Source organism: Tamandua tetradactyla, chromosome 5 (genome assembly GCF_023851605.1).
Source record: "Tamandua tetradactyla isolate mTamTet1 chromosome 5, mTamTet1.pri, whole genome shotgun sequence".
In the NCBI taxonomy this organism is placed as follows: Eukaryota; Metazoa; Chordata; class Mammalia; order Pilosa; family Myrmecophagidae; genus Tamandua; species Tamandua tetradactyla.
This window is the reverse complement of record NC_135331.1, coordinates 170,970,854-170,989,196: the sequence shown is the minus strand read 5'-3', so window position 1 is coordinate 170,989,196 and position 18,343 is coordinate 170,970,854. Positions and strand designations below refer to the sequence as shown.

General features: G+C 37.0%; 2 protein-coding genes across 7 annotated transcripts in view; one reads left to right on the top strand and one right to left on the bottom strand.

Annotated features, from left to right (window-relative positions):
- Positions 1 to 15,297, bottom strand: FAM229B (family with sequence similarity 229 member B). 3 transcript variants are annotated; one of them, XM_077162694.1, is made up of 5 exons: positions 15,176 to 15,296; positions 3,249 to 3,408; positions 2,908 to 3,022; positions 1,429 to 1,567; positions 1 to 219 (listed from the first exon to the last, which is right to left on the bottom strand). In XM_077162694.1, exons 4-5 carry the CDS (start codon positions 1,551 to 1,553, stop codon positions 102 to 104), a joined length of 243 nt encoding a protein of 80 aa, XP_077018809.1. In that variant the 5' UTR covers positions 1,554 to 1,567; positions 2,908 to 3,022; positions 3,249 to 3,408; positions 15,176 to 15,296; the 3' UTR covers positions 1 to 101. The 3 variants fall into 3 exon arrangements, with proteins under 3 accessions (XP_077018809.1, XP_077018810.1, XP_077018811.1); XM_077162695.1 differs by having other exon boundaries at positions 3,249 to 3,405; XM_077162696.1 differs by lacking the exon at positions 2,908 to 3,022 and having other exon boundaries at positions 15,176 to 15,297.
- Positions 15,293 to 18,343, top strand: part of TUBE1 (tubulin epsilon 1) — a 20,407-nt gene continuing 17,356 nt past the window's right edge. For 2 of the 4 annotated variants that reach the window (XM_077162692.1, XM_077162691.1), the window contains exons 1-3: positions 15,293 to 15,415; positions 15,582 to 15,655; positions 16,240 to 16,292. Coding sequence is in view for 2 of the 4 variants with exons in the window: in XM_077162690.1 (XP_077018805.1) it covers positions 15,460 to 15,484; positions 15,582 to 15,655; positions 16,240 to 16,292 (152 nt within the window). In the remaining 2 variants the exon portion in view is untranslated. Of the gene's footprint in view, positions 15,485 to 15,581; positions 15,656 to 16,239; positions 16,293 to 18,343 lie in introns of all 4 variants that reach the window. The other 2 variants (XM_077162690.1, XM_077162689.1) reach the window with 1 other exon arrangement.

Genomic DNA, 18,343 nt, shown 5'->3' with positions numbered 1-18,343 from the left:
TCATCCAAAGGTGCCACCACTTTATTTGTTTACCAGATCATAAGATGATACTGGCCCATTACCCTTGACCTAGTCAAACCTCTACAACAGACTTAATGATGCTATTTAGGATGCATTTCCTTGCTGCTTTGTGCAGGTGGCTTTCGCATTGTTGCATAGACAGTGATGGGAACATCAGTTATTGTCAGGCAATGACTTCCAGGGCATCTTCGGAGTTGTCTGAATGAAAGAACAAATGACATATAGTTAGATATTTAAGAGGAAATATTTTTTCCGAGTACCAAAGTTTGAGTGCATATTTGACTGTTTATAATCATTTTGAAATCTTTGAAAGTCCTGAAGTAATTGTAACACAGTGGTAGTGATGAGGTAGACATTTTAGACTTATGTTACAAAGAAATTGCGGCTACTGCCATACATTTGTTTAACCACAGGAGATCAATATGAAGATAATCCTTCAAATGGTCATTTGAGAGGTATGCAGTGATTGCTAGATGACAGAAGAAAAAAAGAAAGAAAGAAAATGTGCATCGTAAATATATGGTAGTTCAGAATTTTATCTACCTTAAAATTATTTCATTTGAGTGATTTTAAAAATAGAATATGTGTGGAAAAATAAAAAACTAAACCTACTCTTCCATATACTTTTCAAAGATTAATAGAATCTCAGGTCTTAAAAGGCCCTTAAATGACATCTAGGCCAAAAACACACATCTGATCCTTGAATTTCCTTTTCAGCACTTCTACCAAATAGTTGTCCAGCTTTAAACATTTCTAATGACACAGTGCTCACAACACAGAATATAGTCTAGTCTTTCCTTGAACAACTCTCTCTAAAGTACCTACCTCATTAAGCTTAAATCTGTTTCAAAATTTTCTAAGCAATAAGAAATCTAATCAAGCAGTATTTAATCCTTTACTCTGGTAAACAGCAGAAAGTGGAACAAATACTATTTATGATAGATTTTTTAAAAATTTTTCCAAAAATGGTTTTGCTTCATAGAATCTTCATGCTCAATCTCTCTCTCTCTTTCTGCTAAAGGTTAAATCAAAGCCAAAGTGACACTAAATCTAAGGTGAGAAGCTGAGTATTTTTCATATTTGTAGCCTTAAGCCTAGCACAGTGTCCTCACATATTAGCACTCAAGGTATGTTTGTTTAATTAAACATTAGCTAATCTTTAAACTATTACTAAAAATATATAACAAGAAATTTATAAAGATCAGAGAATTGGCCTTTCAAGACCAATAAAACTGCAAAACACAGACTATGCTAAGAAAACTTGGCCTCTGTTAATCTAATTTCATAACAACGATGTTTTGAAATCCTGTGTTTTTTTCACCCTTATCAATGTCAAGCATCAGCTATGGTTTGTATTGATGACAGCCATTGCACGTTTACTCAGTCTTCAGGATAGGAAGGTTTGACCTGGCTGGTGAAGTCTCTTTTCCGTTACAGGAAGCACTGGAGCTCAGCCCAGTTTCCAGTCCAATAGAAGAATCTCCTCCTTCCACTGGAAACCTCCTTTGCTGGGTCCCAAACCGAAAAGGCATAATTCATTGATAACCTAGATTAGAAAGTTAAAATGGGAAAAAAGGAGGGAAGTGAAGCTATCTCTAAATAGTTCTTTGTAATTTTCAACATTGTTATAGGTATATAGAAACATTTTGAAAATGATATTATAAAATATCTTTGAAAGGGTGAAAATACTATACTATGCTATATACTAAATGTTCCTTATATACAATTTTAAGTCTGGCAACAAATTCAAATAGCTACTAGAAGATAAAAGTAACTGTACCCTATGGCTAATATAACTGAATTTAATTTCTAAGTACAGAAAAAATTCAGTTTGCTTTTAAATGGTTGTTGCAATCCACATGCTGAGCCCCCAGTCCCACACCCCACTGTGTTCCCACCTTCTCTTCCTTTGAATTATAGCTAGAGTTTCACATCCACGACGAAATTTTCAGCTAAGCCTTCCATCCGCCCTGCCTAGCTTTGGCATTTCCAGTGCAGTGGTTAAAGAGTGTGGCCTTGGGAGAGCTGGACTGATCTGAGTTCAAATTCTTGCAGTCCTTCCTAACTATGTGATCCTAAGCAAAGAACATAACCTCTCTAAGTAGGTTTCTCAAGGGTAAATTGGGAATAATAATAGTATCTAATTCCAGGTTTATACTAAGGAGTAAATAAGAAAATACATGTACAATACCTAACACGTAGCAAGTGCTCAATGAATATTAACTATTATTACCCAGCAGATGCTACTGAGCATTAATAAATTACATAAATATGTATATGCTTAAAATGTAATGTATATGTGTGTGTATGTGTATGTATATATGATATATATGACTACATATATAAATAAGCTCCTTGCTGCCTAGTATTGACTTCGCCTGGAACTCTATCCCATCCCATACTCCCACCATTAATTTTCACTTGTTTAGGGCCAATTCATCTGTTAAGTCTGAACTTACATTTCAGTTTCTCAGAACAGACTTCCATGACCCCCATTATCTATGTTTTCATAGTATCCTATATTTCTGCTTTATAAGTTATCTTTAATTCAGTTTCCCAGCAGTGGGACTATGGACATTTTGAGCTGGATAATTCTTTGTTGGGAAGCAGGGAGGAGCTGCCCTGTGCATTGTAGGGCGGTCAGCAACATTCAATGCTTGTACCACTAGATGGCAATAGGATCCTCCTAATAGCATCCTCCTCACCCAACGTGGTAGCCGTCAAAAATGTCTCTAGACATTGCCAAAGGTCCCTTGGGGAGCAAAATCATCCCCTGTAGAAAACTACTATTCTAATAATTTGCCAAAGTTTTAATCTAATATTTTTTCCCTTCTATTCCATGCCTGTTCTTTGTCACCACTTAATCTCTACTACTTAGAACAGTACCTGGTACAGTGGGTGCTTCCGAACTGTCTTGAATAAATTTACATGATTATTATCCCACAAAGGACAGGAAAAATGTCTCACATCTGTTTCTTATCCCTAGGATAGCATCTTATACCTAAAAAGTTTTAAGAAGTACATGTTTATTGGTAGTAATAATAAATCTAAATTATTAAGGTTTAAGAACTTGAATATTATAATGACTTTTATAGACTGTGTATCAATTATTAAAGAAAAAGTTAAACTTAATGATGATACAGTAAAACAAGACCAAAGTCTAAGGTTTAATATAACTATGTATACATTGAGTTTTAGCTAATTTGGTTAAGGATACATAGACTTACCAAAATAGGCAGAGTCTGATTCTTGTAGAGGTGAGTAAATCAACTGCTTCTACTGACTTTCCATAGAAGGCTGGAAATGCCAAAGGAATGATGATCAAATGTTCCAGTGACACCCAGAAATTATGACATCAGAAGATTCTTTCACCTAGTTTCCTACCTGCTGAAGAAATCAAATGTCTCAATTCATTGGTCTTGCAACAAACTGAAACTTAGCTAAAAATTGTCTCTAATGTTGGTTCGAGTGTTTTATTCTTATCGCCACTGGCTTCTATACATTCCAAAAATATTAAATAAATATTATTTTAATCTAAGAATGAATTATCTACATCTATTGTAAACCTATAGTCTATTCATTTTCCATTTTCTCCTCATCTTCCAGATGTCTCTTTGTTACTACCCACAATTGATCCAATCTACCTTCTGGTGCACCCCACTTCAATACCCTCAAATGGAACATTTACAAATACCTCTTTAGCTCTCCTACCTGGAATTCTTCACATCCTTTTTACTGTCTGGACTACCTCTTCTTTTCTGTTTCCTCAAAAAAGCCTTGAAATTCCCAAATGACAGGAGTAATGACATTTGAGAAAGGAAAAATTTTATTTTCCTTTCTATTCTGCTCCCTGCACCCTGAATTTCTCCTCTGTTCACACCATCTTTGTATTTCCCTTGACTGTCCTCTCTCTCCCAATCTGTTCTTGTGTCTATATCAATAGCTCATCTCACTGAATGCCTGCTCCACTCAATCATACTTAATTTTACCCCTTAAGCCAGAATATTACTATTCAACTAAGCAATTTTTCCATTTCAATAGCTGACTAAACTATGAAATGCTAGCAAGCAATTTAATTTATGAAAATCTTTGTCCTACATACCTTTTTTTTTTTGCACAAACAGGCCCTGAGAATCGAACCTGGGTCTCCGGCATGGCAGGCGAGAACTCTGCCACTAAGCCACTGTTGCACAACCCTGTACTATATATATTTTATCTTAAGTTCCCATTGTTCTGATTTCACTTGATTAATGTTATTGAAAATTGGAATTTTTTATAAGAATTAGATTGATGTTAGACAAAGTCTTACCCCTACCTTCTTTTTCCTTACTAGTTACTAGCTGTGAATAAGTTGATCACAATTTTAGCTTAGAGAAACCATTTAACTGTCTGTCACAGTCAGACAAACAGAAATAATTGCTGGCCACTGTTAGCTAATGTTAGGACCTAAACATTTGGTACTTAGGTTGACAAAATTTTTGAATTGTTAATACGGTTGGGAGGTAGAAGCTGTGGAAAGATGATGGGTTTTGGCATCACAATACATTTGAATGTTAGCTCTGAGAATTTGAGCAAATCTCTAAGTTTTTAAAGTAATATTCACTCCCACTATATAAAGCTGTTATAAGGCATAAAATATCTAAAGTGCATAAGGCCAATACCTGACATACAAAAACTCAATCACCACAAGTTATCTTCTTGTATAATTCTTGAAATCAGTGTTGAGACATTGATTTCACTTTATAGTCTAATCTTAAAAACTACAAAGTAAAATATTAAATTTTAAATTTAATAAAAATTAATATTGCAGATGCAATAATAAATTCCTCTAATTTTCTACTGTTTTTATCTAATCTATGTGATGTAAGTTGTGCCAAATTTATCTTTTTTAGCATGGGTGACACAATGAAATAAACTAAACAGAATCCTTAATGAAAAAAACTTCCCAGCACTAGACAAATAGTCGTTTTGGATCTCCCACACATCTTCCCAGAGCAATGGCACAAATAAGCAAGGTATAAATGGTGAATGCGAATATGATGAAATCTCTAGACTCTTTCTCATTATAGACATTTAACTTTTCTCAGGCTACCTTCAAATAGCATTATGTCACTTCACACAGACTAGAAAAACCTTACAAGAACATATTCTATATTCCATCTCTCATCCTTTATGATTTTGTTGTCATACACTTTATTCCTGCACATATTAAAAACTCCACAATATGTATTAATTTTGCTTTTAGCAGTCAATTACCTTTTAAAGAAAGTTAAAAACAACAACAACAACAAGAGATGGCTTTTATATTTACCTACATATTTATCATTTTCAGTGTTCTCTATTCTCTTGAATAGATCCACATTTCCAAGTAACATATTTTCCTTTTGCCAGTAGACATTCATTTAACAGTGCTGATCTACTGATTAATTCATTCAGCTTATGTAAGTCTGAACATGCTTATTTCACCTTTTTAAAAAAAATTTTTATTAATTAAAAAAAATTACAAGGAAGAAACACAAACATTCCCAACACATACACTCAGCAATTCACAATATCATCACACAGTTACATATTCATTATTATGATCATTTCCCAGAACATCCGCATCAACTCAGAAAAAGAAATGAAAAGACAACAGAAAAATAAAACAAAAACAGAAAAAAAAATTTTTACATACCATACCCCTTACCCCTCCCTCCCACCGATCACTAGCATTTCAAACTAAATTTATTTTAATATTTGTTCCCCCTATTATTTATTTTTATTCCAAATGTTCTACTTATCTGTCAACAAGGTAGATAAAAGGAGCATCAGACACAAGGTTTTCACAATCACACAATCACATTGTGAAAGCTATATCATTCTACAATCATCATCAAGAAACATGACTACTGTAACACAGCTCTACGTTTTCAGGCAGTTCCCTCCAGCCTCTCCATTACATCTTGGATAACAAGGTGATATCTACTTAATGCGCAAGAATAACCTCCAGGATAACCTCTCGACTCTGTTTGGAATCTCTCAGCCATTGACACTTTGTCTCATTTCACTCTTCCCCCTTTTGGTCCAGAAGGTTTTCTCAATCCGTTGAGGCTGGGTTTCAGCTCATTCTAGAGTTTTTCTCAATCCCTTGATGCTGAGTCTCAGCTGATTCTGGGATTTCTGTCCCACGTTGCCAGGAAGATCCACACCCCTGGGAGTCATGTCCCACGTAGACAGGGGGAGAGTGGTGAGTTTGCTTGCTGTGTTGGCTGGAGAGAGAGAGGCCACATCTGAGTAACAAAAGAGGTTCTCTTGGGGGTGCCTCTTAGGCCTAATTTTAAGTAGGCTTGATGTATCCCCTGTGGGGTTAAGTTTCATATGAACAAACCCCAAGACTGGGGGCTCAGCCTATAGCTTTGGTTGCCCACACTGCTTGTGAGAATATCAAGAATTCAACCTGGGGAAGTTGAGTTTTCCCCCATTCTCACCATTCCCCAAAGGGGACTTTGCAAATACTTTTCCACTCTCTGATCAAATCACTCTGGGATTCATCAGGGCATCACCTGGACAAACCAACAAAATCTCATGTCCTATACAAAGTTCCATGTACTCAAGGTGTCCAACCAACTATCTACATAAGTTATATTAGGAGATGCACTAGTCAAAGTATAAATTTGTACCAAACAAACATTTTTTGCTTTAGTCTTACACATAAGTTGAAATTTTAAAATATTAATTACCATCTATTTTCAGCATACTGAAGTAATGACATGCTTTTGTTCTTCCTCATGCAAAAACATTTTTTAAATTTAAATTTGTACATTTAGTCACTATCATTATACACTCTAGGCATTCCTAGATTATACCATCTCAATCTTTATCGTCTATTTTTCTTTGTGATTTCATTTATGCCCCAGCCCTCCTCCCTCTATCATTCTCATATGCAGCGCCATTCAGTGTTTTAACATAGTTGTATTACAGTTAGGTAATAGTGTGCTGTCCATTTCTGAGTTTTTATATTCAGTTCTGTTGCAAAATCTGTATCCCTTCAGCTCCAATTACCCAATATTTTACCCTATTTCTGTCTGTTACCAACGAAATATTCCAAGTTTCGTTGGTCTCTATTACCAATGAAATATTCCAAGTTTATTCACTAATGTCAGTTCATATCAGTGAGACTATACAGTATTTGTCCTTTTGTTTCTGGCTAATCACACTCAGCATAATGTCCTTAAGGTCCATTCATGTTGTTACATATTTCATAATTTTATTCTGTTTTACAGGTGCATAATATTCCATCTTACGTAAATGTCACGTTTTTTTAGCCAACTGTCTGTTGATGGACATTTTTGCTGTTTCCATCTCTTGGTAATTGTTTATAATGCTGCTATAAACATTGGTGTGTAAATGTCCATTTGTGTCCTTGGCCTCGTGTCCTTTGAGTAGAGACAGCATATAGATGGGTCCTGTTTTTTAATCCATTCTGCCAGACTATGTCTTTTGATTGGAGAGTTTAATCCATTAACATTCAGTATTATTACTGCATGGATAGTAACTTTCTTCTACTATTTTGCCTTCTGGATTTTATATGTCATATCTAATTTTCCTTCTTTTTACCTTTACTCATAGTCTTCCTTTCTACACTCTTCTCCACACCTCTCTCTTCTGTCTTCGTATCTGTCTCTAGTGTTCCCTTTAGTATTTCTTGCAGAGCTGGTCTCTTGGTCACAAATTCTCTCAGTGATTTTTTGTCTGAAAATGTTTTAATTTCTCCCTCATTTTTGAAGGACAATTTTGCTGGATATAGAATTCTTGGTTGGCAGTTTTTCTCTTTTAATAATTTAAATATATCATTCCACTGTCTTCTCGCCTCCATGGTTTCTGCTGAGAGATCTGCGCATAGTCTTATTGGGCTTCCCTTGTATGATGGATTGCTTTTCTCTTGCTGCTTTCAAGATTCTATCTTTCTCTCTGACCTCTGACATTCTGATTAGTAAATGTCTTGGAGTATGTCTATTTGGATCTATTCTCTTTGGGGTACGTTGCACTTCTTGGATCTGTAATTTTAAGTCTTTCATAAGAGTCGGGAAATTTTCAGCAATAATTTCCTTCATTAGTTTTTCTCCTCCTTTTCCCTTCTCTTCTCCTTCTGGGACACCCACAACATGTATATTTGTTCGCTTCATATTGTCTTTCAATTCCCTGAGTCCCTGCTCATATTTTTCCATATATTTTCTTTTTCTTGCCAGATTTCAGATGTTCCATCCTCCAGTTCACTAATCCTATGTTCTGTCTCTCGAATCTACCATTGTAGGTTTCCATTGGTTTTTTCATCTCTTCTACCTTGCCTTTCATTCCCATGAGTTTTGTGATTTGTTTTTTCAGACTTTCAATTTCTTCTTTTTGTTCATTTCTTGCCTTCTTTATATCCTCCCTCGATTCATTGATTTGGTTTTTTATGAGGTTTTCCATATCTGTTCGTATATTCTGAATTAATTGTTTCAGCTCCTGTATGTCATTTGAATTGTTGGTTTGTTCCTTTGACTGGGCCATATCTTCAATTTTCCTAGTGTGATTTGTTATTTTTTGCTGGCGTCTAGGATTTAATTACCTTAATTAGTTTATTCTGGAGGTTGATTTCACTTCTTTTACCTAGGGTCTTCTTGCTGGATGAATTTGTTGTCTATCTGTTCTTTGACATTCAGTTCAGCTTTATCTGGACCTCCAGCATAAGCTTTGTTTAACAGAGGAGAATTTTTCAGTTCTTGTTTTCTTGTTTCTTGCCCTGCTTGTATGGTGCCTTCCCCCCCCACCCCCACCCTTAGGAGGGTCTACTTAGATATTATAGACCCCAGCTGGATTTTCCCAGACCAAACTGGCCTCCTGTCAGGAGGAAAGACTCACCTGTGTCGGTTTTCCCTGAGGGTGAGACCCAGTAGGTTGAAAGACTTTCCTGTGAAGTCTCTTGACTCTGTTTTTCTTATCCTGCCCAGTATGTGGTGCTTGTCTGCCTGCAGGTCCCACCAGTGTAAGATGATGCGGTACCTTTAACTTTGGCGGGCTCTCCCTGCTGGGGGCGTGGTGGAGACAGAGGAGAGGTTGTAGGCTGGTTTTAATGGCTTCAAATTACCAAGCCCTGGTGTCTGAATTCCTTGAGGGAGGGATTCCACCTGAGTTGGGCTCCACCCTTCCCCTGGAAGGCACAGGCTCCAGACAAGCCCCCAGTGGAGCTCACTTCTGCCTATGTCTGGGGTCGTTGCAGCCTGAGAAGTCCTGCCACTATATCCAAAGGCAGTCAAGCCTTCGTAGAAACACAGCCACAAAAACCTCTGTTTCCTTCTTTTTTTTTCCCCCTTTCCGTCAGCCAGGGCAGAAATGAGCAACCTCCGCTTTGACCAGGTTTACATAAGCTGGGGGCCTATTTTTAGTAGTCAGAATTTGTTAATTAATTCCACAATTGGCGCTTGATTGTGCTCAGTCCCTGCTGCTGGTAAAGTTCCTTTCCTTTCCCCTCTGGGAAGCAGCTTGTCGGGGAGGGTAGCTGGCCACCGCAGCTTTGGGAACTCACAGTTCTGTGGGGGCTTGCAGCTGGTCCAGCTGGTCCAGATTGGGGTACGCTGTGTGTCTGGTCACTGATGTGGCTCAGGAGCTGTTCTGTACTGTTTCTGGTCATTTAGTAGTTGCTCTGGAGGACGAACTAAAATGCGCACATTGTTTAAGCCACCATCTTGAAAGGGAAGTCTCACCTTCTTTTTTGAGCAATATTTCACTGAGTACAGAATTCTAAGTTAACAAGTTTTTTCTTTCAGAACTTTTAAAGATTTTATTCCATTATTTTATGGTTTATATTGTTACTAACAAGAAGCCTACTGTTATTCTTATCTTTGTTCTTTTATATGCAATGTGTCATTTTCCTCTGCCTGCTTTTAAGATTATCTCTTTATCATTGATATTAAGCAGTTTGATTATGATAGGTTTGGCATAGTTCTCTCCCTGCTTCTTTGTGCCTTTGTTCTTTGGGCTTTTTGAATCTGTGGATTGATAATTTTTGTCACATTTGTAAATTTTTCAGCCATTATTTTTTCATGTTTTTATGGGTTTTTTTGCTTTGCTTCTTCCTCCTGGAGCCTAAAATACATATATATATTAAGTTATTTGAAATTGCCCATTGCTCACTGATCCCCTATTTACTTCCTTAAATCTTTTTTGCTGTTTTATTTGGATAATTCTTATTGTCTTCAAGTTCCCTAATCATATTCATTGTCTCATCTACTCTTAATTCCATCCATTGTATTTTTCATTTTAGACATTATATTTTCCATTTCTAGAAGTCAAATTTGGATATTTCTTTTATATCATCCTTATCTCTCCTAAACCTGCACCTGCTTCCTTCTGCCTTCTTGAACATATGGTGTACATTTATAAAATTTGTTTAATGTCCTTCCACTAATTTGTATCACTTCAGAATCTGTTTTATTGATTGATTACTCTTCTCTTAATGAGTAGTATTTTTCTGCACCTTTGCATATCTGGCCATTTTTTACTGATGGCAGACACTGTGAATTTTACATTGTTGAATGTTGGATTTGATTTTTATTCTTTAAGTACTTTTGAGTTTGGTCTGGAACACAGTTATTTATAATTGGATTGGTCCTCTCAAGGATTTATTTTAAGATTTCTTAGGCAAAATCAGAGAAGTCTAGGGCTAATTTGTCTTCAACTACTGAGTCAGTACCCTTTTGTGGCCCCAAAATCCCATGTATTACAAGGTTGCTCTATGCTAGTTATTGGAAATGTGCATTATTTCCAGCCCTGTGCGAGCTGCAGGAGCTGTTCTTCCTGCTTCTTTCCTGTGATTCTTTCCTTGGTCTTGAATAGTTTCTACATGTGTGCACTGATTAGTAATCAGTTTAAACCTCACAAAGAACCTCCTTGAAGATCTCCAAAGCTTTCTCTTTGTATACTCTATCCTTTCTCATATTCTGACCTGCAATTTTTAGCTGCCTTGGTCCTCTATAGTTCTCAGCTCTGTCTCCTTGATTCAGGGTGATCAATGGGCACTGTCTGGGCTCTGTTCATTAGAAATGACTCACTATATCCAGCCAAGACTTAAAGTAAAGAGAGGTATACCAGGGTGCCAAGAGGGCATTCACTGGGATCACCTTACAAGCTGCCTACATTGGATACAATATTCTATTTCATGTCTGAGAATGTTTGTGTAGCACATACTAATGTTCTTCACCAAATATTTCTGCCTTTCTGTCTTCTATACAAAGACCTGGCTTTCAGGTCTTCCAGTTCACTTATTCATCAAACATTTACTGTCTATCTTCTATGTACATTAGAATTCCTGGTCCCTTTATGAATGCTTGGAGCCCTTGTGACTAGCTTTATCCACTGAGTTATAAGTAGCCATTAATTGTCAGTGCAAGATCATCCTGAGCACTCTTTCCTTCTAATATCCCCGCCCCCCACCAAAATGGACAAATAACAAAAACCGAGAAATTTACCAGATAGCAGCAACTCATCAGCCTGGTGCCAGAGTAAGGGTAATATAAAACATAGCTCCAGACACCCCTCATTAGATATGTATCATGTGCAAGAAATATTTGTTGTTTACACCAACGAGTTTAGAGGATGGTTGGTACCACAGCATAACTGACATACAGATTTAAGCCAGACCCATATACTGTCGTAACATAAACCTAAAATATATGGCACTAATCATATATATATATATATATATATTAACTATATTAACTAGTGGTCAAAGAGCAGGTGACATAAAAACTGGTATTGGAAGTGAAAAAATGATTATTATGTAATATAGTGGAAAGCCTTTTTGGAAAATACTGTGATAACCTGGGAGGCAGATAATTTACCTAATGACCATAATTCTAGGGGAAGAGGTTAGAAGACAGAATATAATAACATATTAGTTGCTGTTCACTGTGTTTGTCAAGTTATTATGAGAAAGAGATGAGCTCAGAAAAGAAATGGCAGTAAACAGGAATAAAAATGGGTACACAGGACCCATAAATTCAAATTATACTTAAATGACACCTTAGCTAGCTGTAAGTATGTATTTTCTTGGAACACATTTTATTTCCCCTCTAAACTTCATAACATTTTTTAAATGTCTTCAAGTATTGAATGTGCCGTGGATAAGTCTAAAGCAGCCTAATTGCTTTTCTTTCCACTCCCTTCTTTTTTTTGTTTCCTGCCAGGATACCCAAAGAAATCTTTCTTTATTCTGAAAACTGAATTACTTAACCAGGACATATTCCTTGATATTGAATTTTCATATAAGTTTTTCCACGGAACATGGTATACCATTTTAATGCATAAGTTTTTCTTCCTTTGTCATTTTCTTATATCATTCATCATTAAGTACATTTATTTCTTCCTCCATTTGCTGGATTCTCTACCTCAGACACACTTATCATGTTGAACCATCTTTGTCTCCCTTATGTATTATTTTCTGATAGCTTTAACATCTTTGTCCTGTTTCAGCATTCTCTGTGATTATCTCAAGTCTTTTCTCCACATCAGTAATTGGATTTTCAGATTTCTAGTCTGTTTCTTCATATTTCTAATTTACTTAGTCCTAGAAGGTGAAAGTGTCAGTTGTCAGTTAATTTCACTACATATTATCTTCATTTTAGTTCATTTATTCATCAAATGTTTACTATCTACCATATATCAGGTATAGTTATAGGTTCTAAGGACACAGTAGAGGAAAAATAGGCAAGGCTCAACCCTCAGAGAGCTTACTTCTCAAACTATTATTTTAGCATTTTGTCTTTCATTCTATTGAATTCATATTCTATTTAGGTTTATTATAGCACAAAGTACATGTGATGCATTTTCTTTTTTACCCTCATATAATACTAATAATATTGTTGCTATTTCCAGTCCTTCCATTTATGGTAATATGTTTGCATTATTCTCATTTTTTATCTTACTCATTTTTAACCTGGGCAATTTTTTACAATTCATTTGCTCTGTGTGTTAATCAACTATTGCTCCAATACTGCTGACCCCAAAATCTCAATGGCACAACCAAAACGTTTTTTTAAGTCTTTAAGACTGTGGATAGCTTCTGTTCAACTGATCTCTACTTGGCTCTCCTGGATTTGACTGGAATCAGCAGGACTCCAGGCTCCAATTCAGATTTACATTTGATTCTCATCTGTCTGTCTTCATTATTTTGGAAACAACCACCACCTGAGGTATGTTTCTCTCCTGGCAAAGTCCAAGTGGCCAAGACAGTGCATGCACACACATCTTAAAATCCTGATTGTTTCATATCTGTTATTCCACTGGCCAAATCAAGTCATATAGCCAAGCCCAAATCAATGGGGGCAGGGAAATACATTCTGCCTATTCTAGTGGGAGGTACTGCACAGTCATATGCAGAGGGAGGTAATGAAAAATTCAGAGCAATAATCCAACCTGCTACACTTGCTATTGTATAAGTAAATCCTCTTAGATTTCTTTCCTAACTGAAACCTGCTCTTCTTCTAATTGCAGTTAGAGTTTGAGGGGTGAGTTATATGTTTCTTTTCATTGCATTTGTGTGGGAAGATGTGTGTTGGAGAGAATTCCACTACGGCTGATTAAAGCTTCCCAGATGACCTGGTTCTATTTGCTCTTCTAAGAGCTTGATGAATATCTCAAATGAGATCTCAGTCCACATGGTTAGGAATATACTCAACTGAGGATATACTCAGACTTATGACATTAATGCTGGACTCCTGGAAAATATGATTTCTGGATGATTTTCCTGCCTCTACTGAGGTCCAGCAATGACTCTTATGTAAGGTTCTATCTTCCTTATAAGCAGAACCGTTACTTCAGTCTGATTCTTGCTAGACTGAAGCTAATGAGAAATGTTACGATTTCTTAATTTTAATTCTGTCCCATGCATGGTTACCACTGCATGAGGCCTGAATACCATATAAGCTGGCACTACAGCTCACTGATGTAAATCTACTCATATCTCTGTCTACAGACTACACCAAACTTTGCAAATTTTGAAGCACCATACTTTGGGATGTCAATATCAATACCTGATTTGACGTATTGGAGGTGCCTAATTGTACCTCCTCTACTGACCCCATACTCACCGATAAGCAGTTAAGAGTAAAATCCTGTAATTGCAAATATTTCTTGATTAAAAATCTACCTATTAATTACAAAAGATAGAAGCACTAAGGTGAAAAACATTCCAAAGGAAATATGGGAAAGCCTCAGCACCATAAACAACCCATTGCAGCTTCATACTTACTAGCTATTACAGAAATGTAGCAATAACTATTATTTGTCTCAGTGGAGGAATAAGATGTTCTAATCAATAAATTATGGTTACTCAACATATTAAAAGTCATATAATTTAACTCTTTTTTAAGGTCGAAAGGTCTCTTAGAGTTTTGTAGTTTCTCAGAATTTTTTAAGAATATGTTAATTGCATTGAAGAATTGCTTCAGTTCTTAATTGAAATCTGGTCTAATTAACCAATAAAAGTTTGCAGTATTTTTCATTGTTTAACCATTCTAAAAGGTTGGTAATTTTCTGGAAAGCCTGATTTTTCTATCCTTTCCTCCTCTCTTCTATTTAAACGCTGTACATACATAAAATGCTTAGTTTTAGTCCCATCTCTCTCATCAGACTTCTATTTTCTCCAGTCTACATCCCATATCGACTGATTTCTGTTGCACTTGTAGTCAGCAATACCACAATATCGTAAATCACAACGTTTTTGGCATTCCGTGTATGTCTTCAATAAGACTATCAGCTTCTTGGAGCTGGTTCTGTATCTCAATCTCTTTTGAATCCTCCTGAGAGCCTAGGAGATAATGCCGGAAGCACACAGCGTTCAACAAATAGAAGTTGGGTTTCGGAACCTAGTTTTGTCCTTTTTATCATTGTGTATTACTACCAAGTTTCGGTTGTGCCCCGACACATCTATTTATCTTGGGTTTCTTTGTGCTCATCAACACAGTTCGTTTTCTACTAGAATACAGATAGATACTAAAGTAGCGTCCCGCGGAATCTGAATAAACGGCATTTGACCCACCACCCACGGCACTGAGACTGTGAACCAAGACTAAACCTCCAAAGCCTATATTTCTAACTCCCACTCCGAAGCCTTTCGTCACCCGCCAATTACCCGCGCCTCCGAAGCTGCACATGCTCAGGGTTGTTGACAAGGCAGCAAGGAGCTGCGATCCAGAGGCCCAGTCGCTATGGTAACGGTGCGACGCAAGCGCATTCGGGTAGTCCTCTGACGGAAAATCGCAGCCTGAGCCTGAGAAGCGTTTGGCGACGGCAGCGACTGGCGGCAGCGGCGTGACTTACGGCCGCCCCGCCTACTAGAAGAGTGCAGTTGATGGGCGCGGAGAATGTAGAGGCAAGCGTCGGCCCCCTAATTCCTAGGGCGGGTTGCTCCCCAGCATGACCCAGTCGGTGGTTGTACAGGGTAAGCTGTGGCGGTAGGGAGGGGACCCAGTCGCCGTGGATCCGTGCTGTGGTTTCCCGCCTAATGCCGGTTCTCTTTCCTTCTTCCTTGGTCCCAGTTGGCCAGTGTGGAAACCAGATTGGCTGCTGCTTCTGGGACCTGGCCTTGAGGGAGCACGCCGCTGTCAACCAGGTACCCGCTCCCCGTCGCCCCGGAGCCCCCGGAGCCTGTCACCAAGGCTCCTGCAACAAACAGGAAAGCAGTACTCTGGACTCTTTACTATAAAGAGCATACCGGATTTTAAACCTGTGTTGGCGTTAAAGAACACTGGCCCGAGACCTTAGTCTTAACCAGTTTTCCTAATTCTCGGGGTCCTCATTTTTGCCAGAGTTCTTGTGAATAATGAGATATGTCACATATATCACTTTTACGATCAATGAGATAGTATATGTGAAGGTACTTTGTAAAATAGGTAACGCGTGTGGCGTTATATTTCTTAATTTAACCACTCAGCTTTAAAAATAAATACAAAGAAAACTTACTTGATGCACCTGCTCTACAGCACCTCTGCTGAATTAATCCATGGACCATATTATGGCATTTACCCTCTTGTGAGAGGAAGAATCAGGCTAAGCGTTTTGTGATATTTCATTTTTCGTACCATAACCACATATTAACCATTACAAATTGTGTGGAATTATTAAAACTGAAGGGCTAAAGTTGAAGGAATGAGGCAAAATTAATCAAATGCTATAAATTTATTTTTTTCTTTTTAGAGCGGAATTTATGATGAAGCAATAAGCAGCTTCTTTAGAAATGTGGATACCAGGTAAGATAAAAGTCATTGTAGAGCACAGTGAACCTTTTCATTTCAAGAGGTTAGGAGAGAATTTTTCAAAGGACCATTAAAACAGGCAATAACTGTAAGGAAGTTGTCTTTTTTTCTTTTATGTTTTTTAGCAGAGATGAGTTTAATCAAATCAGCTGAAATACAAATTAGCCACAGGAAATATAATGAACTGGGAATTAATTAGGAGCATAATGATAATAACGCTGTCTGCTAATTACCTCACACTTGGCCCTCACCACAGCCAGACCCATTTTTTGGTGGTTGATCTTCCCTTCTCAAAAACCTTTAGCCAGGCCCCTCCAGACCCCTTGTGGCTCAGGAATCCTGGGCTGGCTTCCAGAGCCTGGTGTGTGTTTTTCTCCATGTAGCCTTGTATGTTCAAGGGGATATGGGGCCTGTTGCCCTTGAAAGCTGCAGGAGTTCCTCTGTGGGCTGCTTCCACTGGGAGGAGGGGAGTTTGGGGACTCAGGATGGGGGACCCTTGGGTTGCAAAAGGTATCAGCACCTGGTACCCTAAGGAGCCTTTTCAGGAAGGAGTCTCAGAGTTATTTTCTCATTATTGAAAACATATTTATTCTCATGATTAATATCCTCGTTATTCTGCAGAATACGACAACAGGTTTCCTTTTTAACCAGGTTGAGGAACAAAAAATTTAGTATGGATTTTTTTTTTTTACTTAACCTTGAATAAAGTTTCACTAAAGGAAAGCTGAATTTTTCTCTGAGAATATCTTTTTCACATTGCAAACCTTTGAAAGAAAAATATATCATTTACTTTTCTCTTTTCTAGCCAGAAATATTCACTCTAAGCATAGAATGTGCTAAAAAGTAGAAAATCAGTTGTTAGATTACATTTGTTTATTTAATAAAGGGTGTATATAAGTATCATACTTTATCTGAAAATAGTAATTTAACATTCAGGATCTGCCCATCAGCTTTTAATATTAAATCATTAAGTTCATGCGCTTTCACAATACTTCATATGATTAAACTGTGGTAGATTTGAACTAAAAAAAATGTATACTTAATATCAACCTTTAATCTAGTTCAATAAAAATTCCAGTTCTAGTCTGACTTGGTTGGCTGGGTATTACTTGGAGTCCGTTATCTTTTGGGAAAAAAGTCAGTACTTCCTTGGTGAATTCCAGAGTCTGGCCTGCAAGCTTCAAATACAATAGAAACCATTTTGTCATATCCTTGAGAATGGGTCCAGGGTTTTCCAGTGTAGTCCCATTAATCAAACTCAAAGAACAGGAGATTAAAAAGCAAAAAGTTAATGTATTGACCCTGGGAATTATAACTCAAAAAGATCAGATACTCATTTTTCTTCCTCGGTGGATTCTCTTCTCTAGAATAACTACCTGGAAAGCTGTATAATAATCAGTAGATTGCTTGGTGACCATGCAGTCAAACTTATAAAAGATATAAAAGATCTCTCTATATGTTTTATATAGAGATAGTTGTCATAAAGACTTGATTCCCATTGTAGATTAGAACATCCTCTTCCCTAAATACTATTAAGAAACATGCTACTCAGATTTGCCTTTGTAGTGCTTCTGTTTAGGTACTTCCTTTGCTAACCAAGTCGCTACCCTAAAACTTCTTTTCTTAATGGCCAATCCTTTTGTTGAGTATTACATCAGCCTGGAAACTATTCACTTTTGAGATAACTTTGCATAACTACACTGTCTTCTGTGTTTATTTTGTAATTTAGCTTGGAAGCATTCTTACTTCCCCAATATCATGTTTAGGAAAGAGGGGAAAAGAGTTGTGGAATCTTGCTATTCTTTCTATGTACCAATAATACACGTAATATCTGTCCACAAGTTAATAAGAAAAATATTTAAACCTTCATGTAAATTTCTGTATCTGAAGATATTGCACCTTTTTTACTACTATATGGTAAGAATTTACCTATAGTAGGGGGTGGCAGACCTTTTCTGTAAAGGACCAGATAGTAAATATTTTAGATTTTGTGCAGCTACTCTGTTCTCATAGTATGATATAGGTATAGATAATACATAAATGAA

Excerpts from the sequence above, each read along its gene's own strand:
- FAM229B (XM_077162696.1), bottom strand. The coding sequence starts at position 1,553 with ATGCCTTTTCGGTTTGGGACCCAGCAAAGGAGGTTTCCAGTGGAAGGA. Across the intron at positions 220-1,428 it reads AAAGAGACTTCACCAGCCAG|ACAACTCCGAAGATGCCCTG; the intron begins GTCAAACCTTCC and ends TCTTTCATTCAG.